This window comes from Perognathus longimembris, chromosome 2 (genome assembly GCF_023159225.1).
Source record: "Perognathus longimembris pacificus isolate PPM17 chromosome 2, ASM2315922v1, whole genome shotgun sequence".
Taxonomy (NCBI): Eukaryota; Metazoa; Chordata; class Mammalia; order Rodentia; family Heteromyidae; genus Perognathus; species Perognathus longimembris.
Genome location: NC_063162.1, coordinates 21,104,685 through 21,127,912, shown reverse-complemented (window position 1 = coordinate 21,127,912; position 23,228 = coordinate 21,104,685). Strand labels below are relative to the sequence as shown.

Sequence of the window (23,228 nt, the reverse complement as noted above, 5' to 3'; positions counted from 1 at the left end):
GTGAAAACATTACATCAGGTGTTCCTCAGGGCGGGACCTGGGTTTAGGACCTGGGGAAGTCGTGAACAGGAAGCCCTGGGCGGAGTTCTGGGCTCTGGGGCGCCACTGCCTCCTATGTGAGCCCAGCCCCAACCTTTACACAAGGCCAGCCGAGAAGCAGTACACGGAGACGGGTGAGCTGAACCTTCAAGTCTGTAGACCTCTGGAGGAAGGGAAAGAGGAGCGGTTGGAAATATAATCCTTCTTAACGCTCCTCAGACACAAACCTAACCCAGCCCTGTCCCGAAAATGGAAGAGGGCGGAGAGGTCTGTTCTTCACAATTAGGTAGTTTGATGAGAAGAAAAAAGCTTCACCTATTCGTTCGTTCTTCCAGTAATTACATGTCCAGCATGCCCGACCTTAAGAGCCTAGCCCGTTTATTTCCATTTTTCATAAAGAGGGAGGCCCTCAGTAACCTGGGAGTCCTGGCTCCGCCCCTCCCGCCTTTGGACTCGCTAACTCCTCCCATTATTTAGAGGCGGCCGCAGGCCCACTACGGAGACGGGAACCAGTCCTCGGCATTGCTTCTCCAAGCCCCGAGTTTGGAACCTGTCGCTGAAAAGACGACATCTGATGTTACACCACTAGCGTGTTCGACCTCCGTTTAGGGGCCCAGCCGGAAAGCTTTCAGATAGCGCCTCAGTGAGACGACACTCGATTGAGTCGGTCTGTCTCCACAATGGAAGAGGCGGGCTCGCCGCAGACGCTCCAAGGCCAAAACGAGATCCTCCTGCTGCGCAGGCGCACTAGACAACCGAAGGAGCCACCAATGGAGGCGTCCGGAGGGGAGCAAGAACCCGGAGCCGTCAGGTACCGACCACTGGAGGGGCCAAGTGAGGGAAGAGACTCCGAGGAAACGAGCTGAGCTCGAGCTGGGCCTGAGGGCCCCTCTTGAGAGGCAGACTCGCAGGTCACAGCGTCCAGGTGATGTCAGTGCCCCTTCACCCGCAGGCTCCTGGACCTGCCCTGGGAAGACGTGCTGCTCCCACACGTCCTGAACCGCGTCCCGCTGCGCCAGCTGCTCCGGCTGCAGCGCGTCAGCCGGGCCTTCCGGGCGCTAGTGCAGCTGCACCTGGCGGGGTTGCGCCGCTTTGATGCTGCTCAGGTGAGCGGGGAGCGGGGAGCGGGGAGCGGGTCGGAGCCCCGTCCCATAGGGGTATCTCCCCTGCCCAGCCTCCGGTCCAGCCCCGGGCTCCGCTGCAAACCCTTCCCCACTCTAGGGCAGCCGGAGGAGCGATCCACGCAGCCTGGAGTACTCCCAGAGGGCGAGTACTGGCGTGGCCGCTCGAGGGAGCGCGGAGGCTCCCCCGGGAGGGCAGGCGGTGGCAAGCCCCACGGGTAGGAAAACTCCCGGGCGGATAGGCAGTGTCTGTCCCGGTGCCTCTCCGCTTGCAGGTGGGTCCGCAGATCCCACGGGCCGCTTTGGTCCGGTTACTTCGGGACACCGAATTGCTGCAGGAGCTGGCGCTGGCTCCGTGTCACGAATGGCTTTCGGACGAAGACCTGGTGCCGGTACTGGCGCGGAATCCGCAGCTGCGGAACGTGGCGCTGGCGGGCTGCGGGCAACTGAGCCGCCGGGCGCTCCGGACGCTGGCTGGGGGCTGCCCCCGCCTGCAGCGCCTGTCGCTGGCGCACTGTGACTGGGTGGACGGCTTGGCGCTACGGGGCCTCGCCGACCGTTGCCCGGCCCTGGAGGAGCTGGATCTCACTGCCTGCCGACAGCTCAAGGACGAGGCCATCGTGTACCTGGCGCAGAGGCGCGGTGCAGGTCTCCGCAGCCTCTCGCTGGCGGTCAACGCCAACGTTGGGGATGCCGCGGTCCAGGAGTTAGCTCGAAACTGCCCGAAACTGGAGCACCTTGACCTCACTGGCTGCCTCCGCGTAGGAAGCGATAGCATCAGGTACCCGGGATGGCGGCGCGGTGGGGCGGGAAGAGGCCACTCAGCCTCTGGGGTTAGGTAGGAACTGGCTGTAGTTGGCGGCTCTAGTTACCAAACGCTACGCACTACGAACGGAAAGGCCTCTAGGACGATCTAAGCAAGAGTCAAGTTTTAAAACTTTTTTTTTTTTGGTCGGTCTTGGGGCTTGAACTCAGGGCCTGGGAGCTGTCCCTGAGCTCCTTTTTGCTCAAGGCTAACATTCTACCAGTTGAGCCACAGCCCGACTTCGCGTGTGTGTGTGTGTGTGTGTGTGTGTGTGTGTGTGTGTGTGTGTGTTTAGTTGGAGATTAGAGTATCATGAACTTTCCTGCCCCAGCTGGCATTGGACCTCGGTCCTCAGGTCTCAGCCTCCCGAGAGTAGCTAGGATAACAGGCATAAGTCTCCAGCGCCCAGCCAGTTTTAAAAATTTTGAATCAATATTTACACATTGGGCGACTGCAAAAAAAAAGCCCATTTCTGGCATTTCTTCAGAAGGAGGAAAATCTTACAGCCCTGGGTGGAGCTAAGAGCAGGATCCCTCAAAGAGATAGGAAGCCTGCAGCTGACTGGAATCCCCTCTCTTGAGTACCTAGGGAAGAAGTATGCCCTAAACCGGAGACCTGGCATTGGCTGGAGCCAGCCGGAGGCCGAGTGGGGCTGGGCCTTGGGGAGTGTGGGCAGGCCTCTTTCTCTTAGCTTTACTTCGCTCCTCTCCTCAGGACACTGGCAGAGTACTGCCCGGCGCTGCGTTCTCTGAGGGTGCGGCACTGCCACCATGTGGCCGAGCCCAGCCTGAGCCGCTTGCGGAAGCGGGGTGTCGATATCGACGTGGAGCCACCGCTGCACCAGGCCCTGGTGCTGCTGCAGGACATGGCAGGCTTCGCGCCCTTTGTCAACCTGCAAGTCTGATAGACAACCTTCTGCCGGCGGGTGCACAGCTGGACTGTGTGGCTGAGACCTAACACTGAGCTGTAGGAAATTAAACTGTGGGGACCTGTGGGGGAGAGGCCAGTATCTTGCCCACTCTGAAATTTCAAATAAAGAGCTTTTTTGCCCTCTCTTGGCTGGCTTGCCCTATTGGAGACAGGGGATGTGAGGTTGGAAAAATAAAGTCAGACAGTCATAGTATCCCAACCCTGAGTCAGAAATGACCAGAAAGCACTCACACCTTCCTTGGAGCCACTTTACTGTGCCCATGGAGGCAGCTCCAAGAGTAGGTAAACACTATGGAATCAGGAAGCAGGGTATTCAGGGGCAAGGGAAGCCTCCGTGTAGAGGAGTAGGCTCTTGCAGCCCTCTGGGATCTGGAAGGTTCAGGCAGAGTCCAGCAAGTGTCTCAGTGGAAGCGGTACTTCCTGGCTGGCTTGAGGTTGATGTATGTGGCCTTCATCTCTTCAGCCTCAGGATTCCGAACATCTTTGAATCGCTCCCCTTTAGTGCTCACTACCTGGTTGTCAATGTATCGGATCAGCTTCTTGGGAGCCTGTTGGACAATCAGGGAGTGAGCAACAGAAGCCACAAGTCAGCCTCCCAACTCCATGTCCTCAGTGACCCCCAACCTACTGACCTCCTTAGGAACCATGGGCCGGTGAATCTTCTGATCCTCTGCGCTATCCACCATCATGTACCTGCCAAAAACTGGCTGGGTGAAGCTCCTGCCACCCCCAAGGAAGACCCCTCAGGGTATAGCCCAGCCCAGCCCAGACTTACTTCTGAAGAATGAAGGATTTCAACTCATCCTTCTGGGGGCCTCGGAGACGTCTGGGCAGGTCCTGCACAGAGGGGAGGCTTAAGTTAGGCCTGGTGGCACCAGCAAGGGAAACAGATGGGGATAGGAAGGAGTGGGGGCTTCACACCAAGACTGACCATAGCTGAGGCTGCATGGCTGGGGGCCAGGGTTGGGACAGGATACCTGATTGGGGCCATCCCAGCCTGGAGGCCCTTCCTTGCCCTCTACCAACATCTGCACAGCTTCTTCCAAGTCCCCTCGAGCTTTGGCCAGCACCCATTGTGCTTGCTCCATTGAACAGGTAGGGAATACTTCTAGGAGCACATCCACCCCTGGCAGCAGCTCCTTCTCACGGCCAGCTGCCTGTGGGTACAAATGTTGACAAGAGGCCCCACTTCTTCCCTTCCCATCCCCACGATCCCTCACTCTACCAGTACCTCATCTTGGGTATCCCCAGCTGCAGCAGGAGACCTGGTATCGTCATTGTGCTTTTCCGGTTGCTGCAGGGGCTCTGGAGAAATAGACACCTGACTTTGGACACAGGAGCTCTGTGGGTGCAGGTTCTCTTAAAGAGGCAGAGAAGGCATCAGGTTTGCCAGGGCTTTGGGGGATGGGCTATGAGTCCCCCAAGTGCCAGAGCACCAGACTCACCTTTGTTCCTAGCATCGCTCAGCTGTACTGACAGCTTCTGCATCATGTCCCCTATTGTGCCCCTGAAAGGACAAAGGTTGTCAGAAAACCATGCTGCCATTCTGTCCTCCAACCAGCCAGGACCCTCCTTTTGGCCCCAACCAGTCCCTACCTAGGGATGTGGGCGAAGCCAGGCACATAGGCCTCCATCATCTCAGTGAAGGCCTCCATATCAAAGTTCTCTTCTGAGGGGCCTAAAGGGCCCAGGTCCTCTAGAACCCCAAGCACATAGGAGAAGATGACCTCATCCAAACCACTGCAGGAAGAGGGCAGAATAAAGCCTGGGTGAGACACTGGATATTTCCAGCACCCCACCTAGAGATTCCATCAGTCAGACCTCTAACCCTCAGTAAGGGTTTTCCATCTGTCCAATAAAGGAGACAAGTGCAAGATGAGTGGTAAATTCATCTCACCAAATCAAAATCAATCCTCCCCACTTCAGAAACAGCCAGGGCCAAGTGCTTTCATCAGTCTTTCCATTAGCTGGCCAGACTTCTGCTTGGCAATAGCAACTCGGGGCCTAGCCAAGGCCCTTCCAGGTGTTCCTACCTGAGGTCGGCGTCTGGGAGGTGTGTCTGGACAAAGGTAAGCAGTGCTGCACTGACAATCCTTTCCAACTCCATGCTCTCTCCTCTTCTGAAGGGACACAAGACAGACAAAAGGATTGTGAGGCCTTGGGCTGCCTGTCTCTGCCTACTGGGCCTAGAGGGCATCAGCCCCTCCCCTGCGCCAGGGGTAGAACTATTGATGGTTGTCCTGCCAGTTCCCCCAAGCTCAGCCTCAACTCCCTCTGCCACCCACCACCACCTCTTCCAGCTCAGGACAGGGCTGGGCACTGTCTCCAGAAGGAGGTGGTCCCCTCCTCCCTCTACCTCCATCCCATCCCCAGCAGTAGGCCCAGACCCTATAACAAGAAGCTGAGGTCTTAGGGTCACATGCCTCTTGGCTAAAGAATCTTGTCATTGAGAGGGCCACTTGGCCCCCAAGTCAAATCACAAGGGGAGCCATTGTCCACACCCCTCTCTGAAGGAGCAGAGCTCAGGCCTTTCCCCCACCCAGAAGCCACCCACCCTCTACACAAAAGGTTGTCCTCCCCTCCCCCCCGCCTGGCTCTGGGGCCCAGATGGGAGGAAAAGGCTCCCAATGATTCTCTCCTGCCATTCCCTGCCCTTGCAGCATCCTGAGCTGTTTTAGAAGACGTTCCAGCCTCTGAGCTGGAGATCAGCCCCCTTCCCACTCCCAACTTCACCATTCCCTCCTAGCTCACTGTGCTCCTGCCCCCAGCCCTCATGCTGTTCCTCCAGCATGCTGTCTTCCTGCCTGCACCCCATAGATATCTCCAAGACTACTCCAGTGTTACCTCCTCAGAAAGACATTTCCTGACTAAGTTACCTATAAACCCTATGGCCCCTTCTATGTTACGTTATGCTTATCTGCCTGATGTCTGTTCTCCCCTACAAACGTATGCTGCAAGAGTGGGAGGCACAGTCGTGTTCACAAGTGTAGCCCTAGCACCTAGGGAAATGCCTGTACTGTGTCAGGTAAATATTTGACTTCTTTCACCCCTGTCTACGTGTTTTTAACTCCCCAAAGTCTATATCTGAGAGTAAGGAATGTACATTGTGGTAAGGAATGGCTAAGCACCCACTGGCCTAAATGTCAGCTCATATTCCCATTTAGAAGGCTCAAAGGCACCTCAAATTCCCATCCCAAACTCCTATCTTCCCTATTTGCACACATTCCTTTCCTGGGCTCACACTACTCACTCGGTTGCCAGCCCTGAATGTTGCCCTCGTCCACTCCTATCTGCACCCTTCTGGTGTCTCACCTTTCTGGCTATTCCTTTCCTGGCTCACTTTCTTTGTGCCCCTTTCTGCCACCCTGCTCAAGCTCACAGCTCCTATCTCCTCACTGTCCATGCTCTCAATATGGAAGATCTCACCTGGCCCCACATCCTTTGGTACCGATATTATGTTCCCAATTCCCAAATCCTCTAGGCCAGTTTCATTCTCTGAGCTATACACGTGTCCCTCTACCTCCCTGACACTGCTGTATGGATACTCTGCAGGGACTTCATACTTTACACATACCCAAGGGACATTATTCCCAAGGTCTTCTTTCTTTTTCTTTTTTGCTCTAGGATCTGTCCCTGAGCCTCTCTGTGCTCAAGGCTGGACTTGAGCCACAATGACACTTCTGGCTTTTTCTGTTTATGTGGTACTGAGGAATCGAACACAGAGCTTCATGTATGCTAGGCAAGCACTCTACCACTAAGCCACATTCCTAGTCCCAGCCCTGAGCTCCTTTTTGCTCAAGACTAGCACTCTACCACTTGAGCCCTAGTGCTACTTCTGTGTGTATGTATGTGTGTGTGTGTGTGTGTGTGTGTGTGTGTGATTAACTGGAGATAAAAATTTCACAAAGCCAGTTGCTGGTAGTTCACCTTTATAATCCTAGCTACTCAGGAGGCTGAGATCTGAGGATGGCAGTTCAAAGCCGAAAGTCCATGAGATGTATCTCCAATTAACCACCAGAAAACTGGAAGTGGTGCTGTGGCTCAGAGTGATAAACCATGGAGTCTTTTGCCTTGCGCAAAAAGAGCTCAGGGACAGTGCCTAGGCCTGGAGTTCAAGCCCCACAACCAACAACAACAACAACAACAGAGTCTCACAGACTTTCATGCTTGGGCCAGCTTTCAACTGTGATCCTTAGATCTCAGCCTCATGAGTAGCTAAGATTACAAGCATAAGCCACAGGCACCTGGGTTCCCCAAGCTCTTTATTGTCCAGAGCTTCAACTGCTAAATGCATGTCCAGGTTTACAGCTATCCCTGCCATAAGAGCCTATCCTGGACATCATCCCTCTCTTTGCTTTTTCTTAGGCACTCACTAAGCCCTGGCCATTTTCTCCAGACACATTTCTTTTGCCTGCAAAAGCTTCCTAACCATTCTCTCTGCTACTATCTTTCCCTCGGCAACCTATTCTCCAACCCATAGCTGTGTGAGTTTTGCAAAAGGAAAACATCTCTTTTTAAAAATCTATCAGCATCTTGGGGCTGGGAATGTGGCTTAGCAGTAGAGTGCTTACCTAGCGTGCACAAAGCCCTGGGTTCGATTACTCAGCACCACATATACAGAAAAAGCTAAAAGTGGCGCAGTGGCTCAAGAGATAGAGTGTTAGCCTTGAGCAAAAAGAAGCCAGGGACAGTGCTCAGGCCCTGAGCCTAAGCCCCAGGACTGGCAAAAAAAAAAAAAAAAAAAATCAGCATCTTGCTATCACTCTTTCAATAAGTCCAGAATATTTTTGTGGCCTTCAATTCAGGGCCTAATCTTTCTAGCCTTATCCTGCACTGTCCTCCCTTGGATCATTCTCCTCCATGCCAGCTTGCCTTTCAGTTTGTCAACATTCAAAACATGACCCTCTAAAACTGCTCTAATCACCACTACCCTCTACCCTCATTGCAGATTGTATGTTTTCTTTTCTTTTTTTTTTTTTTTTGGCCAGTCCTGGGGCTTGGACTCAGGGCCTGAGCACTGTCCCTGGCTTCTTTTTGCTTAAAGCTAGCACTCTGCCACTTGAGTCACAGCACCACTTCTGGCCATTTTCTATATATGTGGTGCTGGGGAATTGAACCCAGGGCCTCATGTATACAGGGCAAGCACTCTTGCCACTAGGCTATATCCCCAGCCCCAGATTGTATGTTTTCTTACTTTGTAGGGTTTGTCATATCTATAACAAATCATTTGGACAATGTTTAATATTGTTTCATGAAGGCGGAGGCTTTACACCTGGTGTATTTATCAATATAGAGTCAGTATCCCCCATGAAGAAGGCACTCCAGGGAACGTAGCTCAGGGGCAGAGAATCTACCTAACATGTTCAAGGCCCTACAGTTGATCTCTAGCACCCCCCCTCCCCCCGACCAAAGGGGAAAAAAAAACAGTTATTTGTTACTCCCCATTTCACAGGCAAAGAAAATGAAGCTCAGTGGGATGAGTTTTCTACATTCACCTGGATTAATTATGGTAGTCAAAGTTTAAGGTTGAGGGTTCAGTGGTAGAGTACTTGACTGCTATGCAGAAGGCCTTGGGTTTGATCCCTAGCAACACACGTGCACACACATATACACACAGATTTAAGTCCGGATCACTTAATTCAGTGTAATTCTGGGGACAGCTCTGGGAATGAGGTATGTCCAGACTTCCATGTGGGTTAAGATTGAACTATCATCTGTGATGGTTTTCTGGCCCCAAGCAATATATAGTTGTTCTGATTACCTAGGGGCCATTTTGGAGAACAGGACTGAATAACCCCACTTCCTGCTTCAGAACTTTAGCCCCTCCAGGGAGGGAGAAGCAGATAGACTCTGCCCAGCCATTCTATATCCCATCAAGCAGCTTCCTCCAGGGGGTAGCCCCACTCAGAGACCTACACCTCCTTAAAGGGTAGCCACCTTTAGGGGAGGTATAAAGACCCAAAGCTACTGCAAGAATGCTCACTTTTTAGGGAGCAAGCCTCTAAAGGTGTATGTGATACATCTAGATTTTTATTTATTTATTTTGCCAGTCCTGGGCCTTGGACTCAGGGCCTGAGCACTGTCCCTGGCTTCTTTTTGCTCAAGGCTAGCACTCTACCACTTGAGCCACAGCGCCACTTCTGGCCATTTTCTATATATGTGGTGCTGGGGAATCGAACCCAGGGCTTGATGTATACGAGGCAAGCACCTTGCCACTAGGCCATATTCCTAGCCCTATACCTCTAGATTTCTAACCAGGGTGTGGGCCAGGAAGTTATTAAGAAACTCCTCTTTGTCCTCAAAGAAAAGGTCTTTTTCAGCCAGGTTCCTTGGCTCATGCCCGTAATCCTAGCTACTTAGGAGGCTGAGATCTCAGGATTTCAATTTGAAGCTAGCAATGGCAGGAAAGTCCATGAGATTCTTATCTCCAACTAATCACAGAAAAACCCAGAAGTAGTGCTGTGGCTCAAGTGGTAGAACACTAACTGAACAAAAAGGAGCTAGGGAACATGGAGACAGTGTCTAAGCTCAGAGTCCCAGGACCAGCAAAAAAAAAAAAAAAAAAAAAAAGTCTTCTTCGATGGAATTTTTGTGCTGGCCTGTCTGCTAGGGGCCCATCTTCCCAGTTCCTGTTTTTAGACTTCTCAAATTTCACCTAAGGGCTGGGAATATGGCCTAGTGACAAGAGTGCTTGCCTCGTATAATATGAAGCCCTGGGTTTGATTCCTCAGCACCATATATATAGAAAAGGCCAGAAGGGGCGCTGTGGCTCAAGTGGTAAAGTGCTAGCCTTGAGCAAAAAGAAGCCAGGGACAGTGCTCAGGCCCTGAGTCCAAGCCCCAGGACTGCCCACCCCCCCCAAAAAAAAACAATCACCTAAGCTTCAAAGCTTACTACATTCCTCATTCCACCTTTTCTCATTCCCTCAAGGGATAACATCTCATCTTCTTCCTCCTAATATTTTCTTCCAACAGTTTTTTTTTTTTTTTTTTCTGCCAGTCCTGGGGCTTGAACTTAGGGCCTGGGCACTCTCCATGAGCTTCTTTTGCTCAAGCTAGCACTCTACCACTTGAGCCACAGCAACACTTCTGGCTTTTTCTGTGTATGTGGTACTGAGGAATTGAATCCAGGGAGCTTCACTCTACCACTAAGCCACATTCCCAGCCCTTCCTATAGTTCTTGAGCTGAGGAAGATTTGAATGACTAAACTGGTTTCCTAAATTGTGGCCTGAGCAGCCATGAGACTTTTTATTTCAGATACAGTTCACAGAACCTCATTATTTCTTGGGGTCTCCAAGTCAGGGGTCACTGATAAGTGGTACCTATGAAAATATGACTATCAAGCCAGTGCTGGTGGCGCACATCTGTAATAGTAGCTACTCAAGAGGATAGATTTGAGGATTGTGGGTGGAAGCCAGCCCGGGCAGAAAAATCCATGAGACTCTATCTTAAATTCACCAGCAAAAAACCAGAAGTGGAGGTATGACTCAAGTGGTAGAGTGCTAGCCTTGAGCAAAAAAGCCAAACAAGAATTCACGCCCCTGAGTTGAAGCCCCTATACTAGCACAAAAAAGAAAAAAAATTACATACTGTTTACATATATTAACACCCCTAATTCTCACAATAACCCCCAAATATGGATACTAATATAATCCCCATTATAGCTGAAAGGACCTGGAAGCACTAAAAGACTAAATAATTTGCCCAAGGTCACAGGACAAGTAGGTTACTGGAAGATTCACATCCAAACAGCCTGGCTTCAGACTTCTCAATGTTAACTTCCCACACCACCTGCATGGTCTCTCTTCTGCCTGGCCTTCTGTCTTTTTTTTTTTTTTTTTTTTTTGCCAGTCCTGGGCCTTGGACTCAGAGTCTGAGCACTGTCCCTGGTTTCTTTTTGCTCAAGGCTAGCACTCTGCCATTTGAGCCACAGAGCCACTTCCAGCTTTTTCTGTTTATGTGGTGCTAGGGAATCAAACTCAGGGCTTCATGTATATGAGGCAAGCTCTCTTGCCACTAGGCCATATTCTCAGCCCCTGGCCTTCTGTCTTGCCTGTCTGGTCACCCCATTTTTCCTGCTCATAACGTTGTTCCTCTGCCTCCCCAAATCTCATTCTGCAGGACTCATTTCCTTTCTGCAGCCAACCTGATACTATCCTCACCACCCCCAAGTGGTCTGTCAGTCTCCCAAGGGCCAAACACAGGCCTGAACCCTCCAAATGCTCTACAGGGACCTTCCGGACAAGTTAAGAAGAATCATGCTGCTCTGTGGGAGTGGAGAGACCCTCCAAGTGGACGGAGAGCAGGCCATGTAGGAGGAGGAATCCGCAGAACCTGTGTTAGGACTCCCGGGGTACCCTGGGTGCAAGGGGTGTAGAATAGAGGTCATCACTGCTTCTCTCATCGCCTAGAAAGCCCTGCTCCTGGGGTCCCAGACCCATAAACGAAGGCCTCCCAAATACCATTTCCCCTGATCTCCAAGTCTGGCACCACGGTCAGAGAGGGGAACAAGGGGCACAGGAAATCCCATCATCTAGTCGGGCAGGGGCACAAACCCCGGGGAAGTGAAGCACAAGAAGCGGGATCGCGATGATGGCCGATCCTTGAGGAACTCCCTAAAGCGGCTAACGGGGCACCCTTCCAGAATAGTGGGCCCAGGAGCACCGGGATGTGGTTACGGCCCTGGGGACACATGTCAGGCCGGCCTGAGGAAACTAGATGTGCCTCGATGCAGGCCACGAGAATCAGAGATGGGGGTCCGGCAGGCTCCCAGGGGGACGGGGTGCACCGTGAGGGGACACGCACAGATCGGGTACCGGGGGCCAGCGCTCTCCGCGACCCTCCTAGCCCTAAGCCGAGGGGCTGGAGGGGAAATCACCTGCTCTGTCGGGCGCCGACGGCGACTGGTCCCGCGCGGTGCAGTTCTCATCCCCACAGTCCAACCAACGAGATCAAAGGCGGGGCCCAGAGCGGCTCCTTTGCAGAAGCGCCTCGGCGGCCATCTTTGAGAAGGGCACATTGCCCTCAATGGGGCGGGGCCTCGGGGGGGGTGTCTCTTCCCAAACTTCCCAGGCTTTGGGAGAGGCGCCACGGCGGCCATTTTTGTTACGGGTAAGGAGGCCAGAGGTTCTCGCCAGTGCGTGGGTTCCCGCCTAGCTCCTTGTCGACCTCCCGGGGCACGAAGTCTTTTCGGTATTTGAACACGGAAGGACCCAGCGGCTTCCTGTCTTGCTTCCTCACCCTGAAATCCTGTAGATTTCTGTATCTGGCCCGTTTCTCCCTCCCTTGACTTCATGGTTGGAGCTAGTAAGCCCCTCCTGCCAGACCCGATGTTCTTCCCCAAATCTAGTTGTCTCCCCCTTCACAGTTGGTTGGTCCCGGGTCAAGCCTTCTCCTCCAGTGAGCGCGCGCGTGTATACACACACACACACACACACACACACACACACACACACACACACACACACGTCTGCCCTCAGCGGGGTGCCTCCCCCAAGTCCTGGGAAGGAAAAGTGTAGCAGCTGCCAGAGGTGAGGATCTACCTGAGCCCAGATCCGGGACAACCTTCAAGCCACCCCCACCCCCACTCCCGGTGCCCTCGTGCCCACACCCGGATTCTAGGACAGGACAGTTGCTGCATGTCAGCACCCAGCAAGGCCTCAGCTTCCTGTTTCTGTTCCTCCTGCCTCAGCTTCCCGGGACTGCCCTGGGGAAGCCCACAACTATCCCTTCCTGAGAACCCCAAGATGGGTAAGAGGGAGAGAGTCCTCCTCAAGGGGAAAGTGGCGCATCTCGGTGGGCAAGGATGAGCCCCAGTTCAATGCTCCCCCTTGTAGAGGTGCGCGGGAACCCAGAGGCTGTAGCTCTAGTCTGAGATCATAGTCTAAGGGAAAGTTCTGCACCTCTCCTCTAGGGACCAAGGCAGTGTAAAGATGGGATTTTCCTCACCTCAGGCTCCCCACCCCCACCCCAAGCAGGGTCCTAAGTTTTCAGAGATCAGGTTGTTGCTGCTGGGGGCCAGGGAAGGAAAGGAGGGGGAGGGAGGGAACCCACTTTGGCTTGGCTTCTCCCATAAAACCACTGTGGTTGCCAGCCTGGCGCTGTTGGGGTTAATGAGGGGTAGGGTGACAGCCGCTTTGAACTCTGGCCAGGTAGGCCCCAGGGAAGGGGCCATTCACATCCAGGCCTCTGCCAGCTCTCCCCTTCTGGTCCCCCTTCCTCCTCACCAGCTGGCAATTGCACAATACGGATGACTCTTAACTCCCTGCCACCCCCATTCCCGGAACTTTCACGTTTCTTCAGTATAGCTTCCGCTCCTCTGACCCTCACAACCATCCCTAACACTGCGGTTTCTTGGATTGCAGCTGATAGAGCGGGATATCAGAAAGAACTTCCCGGAATTTTGAGGGAAGGATGATGGGAAAGCTTTCTCTCAGGGGAAAGCCCCCGACCCCCTCCATTTTCAGCTCAAACTCCAGGGAGAGTCAAGTCTGTGTAGCAAGGGTCAGGTTCTGTGGGGGTAAGGATAGAAACCTTACTAAAGAGAAGGACCACCATAGGTACAAGCCATACAGTAGAATTCCAGGGAACTTCTGCTCACTTAGAATTCCACAGCTGTTCCAACCTAACCTTCCTGATTTTCTGTCCTCTTAGATTTTCGTCTTTGTCTCCCCAAGGTGGGAGACGCCACTTGTTCTTTGAATGCCACTTGAAGCCATACTAGGGCTCAAGGGTGGGTGCAGTTTGGCCTCTCATTAATTCCCTCAGCTAACTTTTGCAGTTGGTGTCAGTATAGGGTCTCTTGAACTGACAGAAAAGCTAGGGGAAGCCTGTGCTAAAAGTATTCCTATCAATTCCCCTACTGCTCAGCCTCAAAACAAGGAATCGTGCTTGAATTCAGAATCTGGGCAGATGTTTGAGGGCATTAAGAGCAGAACAAGAAGTGAGGTGCTAATCTCAGGGGTAGGACAGGCAATCACAGACTGAGATGAGGAAGCAAACACTTGGAAGAATTTGGGAAGGAGTGGTCCCTGCTCTGGCTTGAGGTCAGAAAGGGCTCTCCTGGGCAGAGTGCCTGGCCCTCCTCCCACACCTTCCTCCTTTCTCAGAAGAGCCCATGTGGGGGTGGGGTGTTGGCGCTGGGTGGAGGCCTATTTAAGGAGCTCCACAAAGCACATCATTGCAGATCCAGCCCTAGAAGCATCCAAGCAAGGCATCTAGGTAAGTACTTCTCCTTTCTCAGGATTCTGCAGGGCTAGGGGTAGAGGGACACCTGAGTCTGTGGCTGGGCTGTGTCTCTCCGCAGGGACAGGCTGCAGCTCTACCCTTTGAGTGAAGGCAGCACCTCTTGATTTAACTTACTAGAAATGAAAGAGTGTTTCAGAGAAATCATGTTCCTCCATTCAGCTTAAGACAATTATGACTTTCATTCAAGTGGGGAATCTTAAGATTTCTTTCAGAGCTGGCACTCCTGGTGTCGGCTTGGGAGATCCCATCTCATCTGGCTCAGGAAGGATCTCAGTCTACAGAGAGATAACCTTTCTTTCCCCCAGGTCCTCAGCCATCAAACTCTCTATCAGTCCCCACGAGGAACATGTCTGGCTGGGAGGTGACAGGCCAGCCATGCCCCGTGTCTGGGAGATGCAGTCCTTGCTATCTCCCTAAGCCCTCTCCTCTTATGGCCTATTCCATTACCTGAGGAAAATTTGGGAACCCTTGTCCATTTCCCTAGCTACTTTGGGTTCCTACTCCAAACTCAGCCTCTTCTGCCCTCACTCTGAGATAGAAAGCATTTTGAGATTCCCACGGTCCATCCTGAGCTTCCACTTGTTCATTCTGGATATATGGAAGACATCACAGAAGGAAGCCCCGGAGGGCAGTGTCCAATGAGAGAATGTTGGCTACCTGGCTCTGAGAACTGAATTCCATAGGCTGTGAGCTTTAGCAATGCCCTAGGAATTCAGTTCTAGTGCCCGGCTGAGCTGTTACCATCAATGCCAAGGTCTTGGAGAAACTGATAGCTTATTACCCACTCCACAAAGAGCTTCTCCAGGAACCCAAGCTGAAGCTTTTCAACAATTTTAACTTGGGCTATGCTTCTCTCCAAATCTCATTACTGTTAACAGTCTTCCATGATATGGCTTCTAGCTTCCATTACAGCCTGGTCAAATCTGCCCTCCACTAAGACCCTGCTGCTTTCCTGCTTCTTTTACTCTGGCTGGCCCCTCCTCAGCTCATCTGGGAACCCTCTTTCCCTTCACTGTGGGCAGGGGTCCTCTACATCTTTCAAAGCTTCTCTCAGATGCCTGTTGAAGAAGCTATTTCAATACTCAGAATAGTGCATAAATTCCTTATAATTCCCAGTATCTATGGGGGGGGGGAAGGGGGACGACTCATGAGCCTCTATCCTGGTAGTCTCTAGCCCAGAGTTCTTTACATGGTAGTTCCTTAATAAGGGTTCCTTGCATCTTGTTAACATGTCTCATGTGTGAAGAGCCAATCCGATCCAGAAGTTAAGGCCCATCAGACACATTCTGTCTGTGTAACCTTGGGAGTTGTTAACTTCTATGGGTCTCAGTTTCTTTTAATCTGTAAATGGAAATAATAAATTCACATCAATGTTTTGGGAGCATTAAGTTTAGTGAGTTGGCATTTCTACACAGGACTTTGGTACAGTACTCAACTCACAATTCTCAGTAATGTGGGAGGCTGTGATCCCTGTTCTATTCTCTTAGGTACAATGGGAGTTATCCAAAGGTAAGTGGGTTTGGGGTTGTGGTGGGGTTGGTCAGGACCTTCTGAGTGAGGGGTGTATCCCAAACTAGATGCCTGGGTTAAGTTTGGCTAGGAAGGAGGAGGCCCTCAGAATCAGGGCTTAGTGGGCCAGGCCCTGCTGGAGGTTGACAGCTAGGAGCTTTGGATTCTCACCTATTATGTGACCTGGAGTAATTCACTCCTCTGACATTTATTTACATTAGTAAGCTGAGGAGGTTGGAGGGGATGAATAGCAAGGCCCCTGGCAGCCCAGATGTTTTATGAGTTCTGTGCCTCTAAGGGTTAAGTTCGAAGAAAAGCTCAAACAAGGAAGCATTCAGGTTTCCTGCAGGCTTCATATCCATCTTCACCAGGCTGGGGGTGAGGAAGGGTACTAGACTGCCCTGAGTGGCAGTGACCTTTCAAAAACAACCCGCCATCAGGGTGCCCTCTGTTAGGTTTTTAAAGGAGGTAGCCAGTAAAGGAGAACGCCACACGGAATTCAGGCAGGAGAGAAAGTTTATTACTGAACTGCTGGCCTGTGACCGAGATGATGCATGGCCAGAGAGAGAAGGGGCGACCCCCACCCGGCCCTGACTTATCTAGGGCAGGGGTAGGAGGGTGTGGCCAGGTGGATTAGGAGGTGACCTCAGGGAAGGGGGAGCTAACTGCCTGCAAGTATGCTGATTACCCAGGTAACTGGGAGGGGGAGCTAACTGCCTCCAGGTCTGCTGTTTACCCAGGTAATTGGGTAGAGACTTAACTAGGTGGGGGCATCTGCATGGAGCCCTCTGGGGAGAGACCTTACACCCTCCTCAGTACACCCTCTCCCCTTGCCAACTGGAGGGGAGGTGGGCTTGTGTGCAGCCAAGGGCCTTTCTGAGGTATAAGTGAAAGCCACAAGGAGAGAGCTCTGTGAGGGTCACAGAGCCTAGGAGATGGAGCATCCTGATCTAAGAGGGAAGGAAAGGAAGGGAACACAGACCACTTCTTATGCTGGGCGGTAAGGGGCTCATCAAGAATTTGAAATTTGCTTTGTTTCAAAAAGGGATTTGAGAAGGTGGTGTTACCAGCACGCAGAAACTTCTATAAGCTCAACAGTAAAATCAGTGATATAGGTATGCACTCTTTATTTTATTTACTTATTTATTTTTGCCAGTCTTGAGGCTTGAACTCAGAGCCTGAGCACTGTCCCTGGATTCTTTTTGCTCAAGGCTAGCACTCTGCCACTTGAGCCACAGCGCCACTTCTGGCTTTTTCTGTTTATGTGGTGCTGAGGAATCAAACCCAGGGCTTCATGAATGCTAGGCAAGCACTCTACCACTAAGCTTTTTGCAATGAGAGAAAAGATTGATTGCTTTTTCTTTCAAATACCCTTCATTACTCATAGGCAGGAGTGGAATTGAGAATGGAATTCAGGGAAAAAATTGGAAAAAAGGCTAACTTTTTTTTTTTTTTGGTCAGTAGTGGGACTTGAACTCGGGGTCTGGCACTGTCCCTGACCTCTTTTGCTCAAGGCCAGTGCTCTATCACTTGGAGCAGAGTTCTACTTCCAGTTTTTTGGTGGTTAATTGGAGATAAGAGTCTCATAAACTATCCTGCCCAGGCTGGTTTTGAACCATGATCCTCAGATCTCAGTCTCCTGAGTAACTAGGTTTATAGGCGTGAACCACTAGCACCTGGCATGTAAATAATTTTGAAATACATTTTGAAAAAGGAGAAATACAGTTGAAATAGATTGTTTTCAGCTATGAGAACAGCACATTGAAATCTATTGAAATTGTTTTTTGGGAAGGGGAAGGAAGATAGAAGGGAGCAATATGTAATTATAGAAATTAAAAATGGAATCCTCTTCTGTACAATTAATATAAACAAATAAAATACTGATTAAGCTGAGCATATACCTGTAAATGGCTCAGACTTGTAATCCTAGCTACTCAGGATACTGAAATATAAGGATCAATATTTGAAGCCAGCCTAAGCTGGGAACTCAAAAATGGAGCTGTGGCTCAAATGTAGTGAAAGCCTTGAGCAAAAAAAGAGGTAAGGGACAGCAATCAGACCTACAGTTCAAGCTGCAGTACTGTTACATACATAAATGCTAATTAAAGCAATTAAGAGGGCTGGGAATGTGGCTTAGTGGTAGTGTGCTCGCCTAGCATGCATGAAGCCCTGGGTTCAATTCCTCAGTACCAATAAGCAGAAAAAGCCAGAAGTGGAGCTGTGGCTCAAGTGCTAGAGTGCTAGCCTTGAACAAAAGAAGCTCAGGGACAGAGCCCAGACCAGGAGTTTAAGCCTCAGGACTGGCAAAAATAAATAAACAAATAAATACAAATAAAGAGCTGGGCACCAGTATCTCAGGCCCATAATCCAAGCTATTCAGGATGCTGAAATCTGAGAATCACGGTTCAAAGCCAGCCGAGGCTGAAAAGTCCCTATTAACCACTCAATATCCAGAAGTGGCACTGTGTCTCAAAGTGGTAGAAAGAGCTCAGAGTGAAAGAGCTCAGAGACAGAACCCAGGCCCTGAGTTCAAGCCCTAGAACCAACAAAAGTGGAAGGAGGAAGAGAACATGAAAAAAAGAAAGATTCTCATGATATTTGTGCTTATTGCTACTGTTGGAATCAGGTCATGGTTTGATGACTCAATATCTAACCTAAAACTTTAGATTCTACAATTTAACAGTTGCATGTGAACAAAGAAGCTGATTCAAGATCATTTTTTCCCATTGCTGTCATTATTTCCAAGTAAGACCAACCTGAGGTCTCTTCTTTGGCCTGTATTGTTTCAAAAGCTTTCTAATTGCTTATGTCCACAATCGTGGTTATCTTCCTCTGTTCATAAGACTTCACCCACTAATAATAATATCCAAAATTGTCAACATGGCCTCAAAGCCTTGAAGAATCTGGCTTCATCTCAAACCTCATTTAGCTGTTACTTCCAGATCACAGGAAAAGGACACTGGCTATAGAGTTTTTTTTAGGACTGGGCACTGTCTCTGAGCTCTTCAGCTCAAGGCTAGCACTCTACCGCTTGAGTCACAGCACCACTTCTGGTTTTCTGGTAGTTAATTGGAGATTAGAGTCTCATGGACCTTCCTGCCCAAGCTCGCTTTGAACTACAATCCTCAGATCTCAGCCTCCTGAGTAGCTAGGATTACAGTGTGAGCCACCAGCACCCAGGCTGTAGAGTCTTATGATTGCTTTTTTTCCACCAGGTACTCCAGTGAAGAGGAAGACTTCTCTCTCACTCACAACATAGTACTAGCTGACACATTCATATGTTCACCCATTTGCTTGTTGTTGGTCTCCTCCTCTGCTAACCTCCATGGGAACAGACTTGTTTTTCTACTGCAACTCTAATGTCCAGAATACTGCCCCGGCATCTTGTGGATGGTCCTAGGTCTGATGAGAAAATAAGTCAACTTTCAATTCATAAGACTTGGGTCCTCACCATGCCTTGTGTGGTTCTGCTTTCCTCCTCTCTCTTCTCTGCATGGTTAGCTTCTATACATTTTTCTTTATTTAGGGAGTAGGATAATAGTGGGGTTTGAATTCAGGGCCTCTCACTCTCACTTGGCTTTTCCAGTAAAGGCTAGTGCTCTATCACTTGGGCCACACCTCCATTTCTACTTTTTTCTTGGTTAATTGTAGACAAGAGTCTCAGATTTGGGGCTAGGAATGTAGGTTAGTAATAGAGTGCTTGCCTCGCATGTGTGAAGCCCTGGATTCGATTCCTCAGCACCACATATATAGAAAAAGCCAGAAGTGGTGCTGTGGCTCAAGTGGTAGAGTGCTAGCCTTGTGCAAAAAGAAGCCAGGGACAGTACTCAGGCCCCGAGTTCAAGGCCCAGGACTAGCAAAACAAAAATAAAATAAAAATAAAAATTAACAGGTGCCAGTGCCTCATACCTGTCATGCTAGCAACATGGGAGGTTGAGATCTGGATGTCTGTGATTCCATGCCAGCCTGGAAAGAAAAGACCTCAAAACTCCATTTCCTTGGAAGAAGCTGGGCATGGTGGTATGTATGCATCTGTAGTGCCAGCTACCTTAGGGGAAAAAATAGGAAGTTTATGATCTGTTCACATGTCCAGGCAGGAAGTGAGACCCTATCTCAAATATAACCAGTAAAGGTAGGTGCTGGTGGCTCAAACCTATAATCCTAACTACTCAAGATGCTGATATCTGAGGATTGCAGTTTGAAGCCAGACCCAGCAGGGAACTCCGTGAGACTATTATCTCCAATTTATCACAGCAAAGGTGGGAAGTGGTGATATGGATCAAGGGGCAGAGTCCTAGTCCTGGACAGTGCCCAGGCCCAAAGAAAGAAATGTTACCATTACCAGCTGTCGCCAAGAACCATACCAGCTTCTTGGTTGAAAAGGAACACTTCAGAGTGCTTTTGGGGTTTGATATGAGATTCCCTACACAAATTAAACTTGTAAAAGTTATTTCTCTGACTTAGATTGAGCAGGCAGCTTCACAATAAATCTTTGAGGATTATACAACCAGCTTATATCCTATTTGATTTCCTCCTATCTCTTTACTAGTGCTGTCATAGGCCTAAAAGGTTTCTATCTGATCAATTCCTGAGCTCAGAGTAGTTTTGAGACTTAATTGGGCAAACACAGAAAGAAACAGGAATGTTTGGGAACTAAAATCAAGAAGAGCAGGGCTGGGAATATGGCCTAGTGATAGAGTGCTTGCCTCAGCCTCAACACCATATATATAGTAAAAGCCAGAAGTGGCGCTGTGACTCAAGAGGTAGAGTGCTAGCCTTGAGCAGAAAGAAGCCAGGGACAGTGCTCAGGCCCTGAGTTCAAGCCCCAGGACTGGAAAGAAATAAATAAAAAACCTAGCTGTGTACATATTTTTTCCCCAAAGATTTCTTTATTGAGCCAGGTGCCAGTGGCTTATGCCTGTAATCCTAGCTGCTCAGGAGGCTGATATCTGAAGATCATGGTTCAAAGCCAGCTTGGGCAGGAAAGCCCATGAGACTCTTATCTCCAATTAACCACCAGAAAACTGCAAGTGGCGCTGTGGCTCAAGAGGCAGAGGGCTAGCCTTGAGCTGAAGAGCTCAGGGACAGTACCCAGGACTAGAGTTCAAGCCCCACAACTGGGGAGGGGGGGGGAGTTCTTTATTGAGATTAAGTAACTACATAAATTTCACAGTACTTTGGTGTAATTATACTTAGCTAAAGTCACAAACACATTTTAACCTTCACACTGATAAGCATACAAAGTTTATGACCTCCATGAACATTAACAATAAAACTATAGATTTGTACATACTTGTATACTAATCTGTAGTATTTGGTACTATGAGAGGGAAATCTTTGGGTTCATAAGTTCTTGTATTTTTTATATTATTGGTTTTTTGTGCTTAAAAAATGTAAGTTGTGGGCTGGGGATATAGCCTAGTGGCAAGAGTGCCTGCCTCGGATACACGAGGCCCTAGGTTCAATTCCCCAGCACCACATATACAGAAAACGGCCAGAAGTGGTGCTGTGGCTCAAGTGGCAGAGTGCTAGCCTTGAGCAGGAAGAAGCCAGGGACAGTGCTCAGGCCCTGAGTCCAAGGCCCAGGACTGGCCAAAAAAAAAAAAAAAAAATGTAAGTTGTTATAAAGGTGATGTACAGATGGGTTACAATTACACAGTCTGGGTAAAGAGTTCATTTCTTTTTGGAAAATGTCACCTTTTCCCTTGCTCTCTCCCAGTTTTTCTCTCCCATCCCCACCCACAAGTTGTGCAGTTCATTTTTAACATAATGTCCAGTGAGTGCCATCGCTGCATTTGTTCACCTTTTGTCCTTCCATTTCTGTGCCTCCCCTTACATTCCCAAAGACATATATGTGAACAGAACAAAAAGAAAAGAAAACAAAAACAGCAAAAAAAAAATCCCTCTTGTTTTCATTTCCTGGAGTTCATTTCTATAAATATTATTTTGTATGATCAGATGCACATAGGCATTGTGTTTCTGTTCCTCTCCCAACAGTATCTTCCTTTGGTCTTACTGTGTATGTCTAGAGACATGTATAATTTATTATGTCCCAGTATTTTAGATCTAGCTTCCACATATGAGAGAAAACATGTGCAGTTTGTCTGGCTTACCTCACTTAAAATGGTATGTTCTATAAAAGAGATGGAAATGGTTAATATTTGTTGACAATTACTTTATTTCTTGTAGGGTTAAACTGTGTAAGTAAATAGGTAAAATAACTCAAGTATGAAACATCTTGGGGGGGAGGATTGTAAAGTCTATTATTCTTGAGTAAATGCATTAAGATGAAATAAAATGATTTGTTCTAGGTCCATCCATTTCCCTGCAAATGACATATTTTTTCTAATGGCTGTGTAAAATCCCATTGTGAGTGTTGTATTCTGGGTAGTGAGAAAATCTACCCCACTGTTAAAGGTGACAAATGAATTTTATTAGTCAGTTTAAAACTGTCCGGCCCTGGGGCTACCCCAGAGCTAGGGGCAGTTGCAGCCTCCAGGTGGCGAGTTCCTTTCCTTTCTTCCTTTCCACAGGCTTCTCTTGTCCAAAGGCCTCCCTACAGGCCTTTTGTTCTCCACAGGCCTCTGTTCTCCATAGGCCTCTCCCCTCTCCGAGGGCCTCCACTTTCCATGTGGCTCTCCACGAGCCTCCACTGTCCACCGGCCTCCGCTCTGCTCCATCAATCAGGCTTCGGACTTCCCCACAGGCCTCAGGCTCTGGGCTCCTTCACAGGCCTCAGGCTCCATTCCACGTCTCAGACCAGCTCCGCTCTGCTCTGCTCCTCCAACAGGCAAGAGGCTCCGGACTCCTCTGTAGGCCTGGCTCAGCTCTGCTCCACTCTCTGTCCGCTCTCCTCTGGCCTCTGGCTCTCAGCAGGCCTCGGCTCTGCAGGCCTCTCCTCTCCTCTGACCCAGAGCTAGGCTGCTCCGGTCTCCATTCTCTGCAGGCTTGGACTTGGGCCTCCCTGTGCAGCTCATCTGGACTTGGGCCTCCTTCCGCTGCTTATCCAGACTTGGGCCTCCCTCTGTTGCGGGTCCTAGTTTGGGCCTCCCTGTCCACAGGCCTGGACCCCCGGTTCCCCTCAGGCCTAAGGAGAACCCAAGCACTGCTCAGCTCCATAAGACACCTCCTTGTCCCTTGCTCTTCAAGTCTCCCTTCCCTTTTCCTGGAAATCCCGCCCTCTTATATCCCCCAGCCACCTGCAGTGGGGGGGCAGGGATCCCCTTTTATGCTCTGCAGTGGGGTGCGGCAATGAGGACAACATAGGGCAGGGCTTCCTGATCCCCAAGTTGGTATAGTGAGGGCTAGGAATATGGCCTAGTGGTAGAGTGCTTGCCTCACATACATGAAGCCCTGGATTTGATTCCTCAGCACCACATATATAGAAAACTCCAGAAGTGGCAATGTGGTTCAAGTGGTAGAATTCTAGCCTTGAGCAAGAAGAAGGCAGGGACAGTGCTCAGGCCATGAGTTCAAGTCCCAGGACTGGCCAAAAAAAAAATTCCCTTGTGTCTAGGTACCACATTTTTCAGATCCACTCATTTATTGTAGGGCATCTGGGCTCTTTACACAACTTA

General features: G+C 50.0%; 2 protein-coding genes across 4 annotated transcripts; one reads left to right on the top strand and one right to left on the bottom strand.

Moving 5' to 3' along the window:
- Nucleotides 1–506: 506 nt before the first annotated feature.
- On the top strand, nt 507–3,018 carry Fbxl15 (F-box and leucine rich repeat protein 15). Its single transcript, XM_048338366.1, has 4 exons — nt 507–850; nt 992–1,145; nt 1,436–1,941; nt 2,680–3,018. Exons 1-4 carry the CDS (start codon nt 720–722, stop codon nt 2,867–2,869), a joined length of 981 nt encoding a protein of 326 aa, XP_048194323.1. The 5' UTR covers nt 507–719; the 3' UTR covers nt 2,870–3,018.
- A 111-nt stretch (nt 3,019–3,129) lies between these two features.
- On the bottom strand, nt 3,130–11,890 carry Cuedc2 (CUE domain containing 2). 3 transcript variants are annotated; one of them, XM_048338367.1, is made up of 9 exons: nt 11,774–11,890; nt 4,929–5,015; nt 4,492–4,635; nt 4,341–4,402; nt 4,121–4,254; nt 3,873–4,052; nt 3,671–3,732; nt 3,528–3,588; nt 3,130–3,443 (listed from the first exon to the last, which is right to left on the bottom strand). In XM_048338367.1, the coding sequence occupies exons 2-9, from the start codon at nt 5,000–5,002 to the stop codon at nt 3,297–3,299; spliced, it is 864 nt and encodes a 287-aa protein (XP_048194324.1). In that variant the 5' UTR covers nt 5,003–5,015; nt 11,774–11,890; the 3' UTR covers nt 3,130–3,296. The 3 variants fall into 3 exon arrangements, with proteins under 3 accessions (XP_048194324.1, XP_048194325.1, XP_048194326.1); XM_048338368.1 differs by having other exon boundaries at nt 4,127–4,254; nt 11,774–11,888; XM_048338369.1 differs by having other exon boundaries at nt 4,127–4,200; nt 11,774–11,887.
- Nucleotides 11,891–23,228: the final 11,338 nt, after the last annotated feature.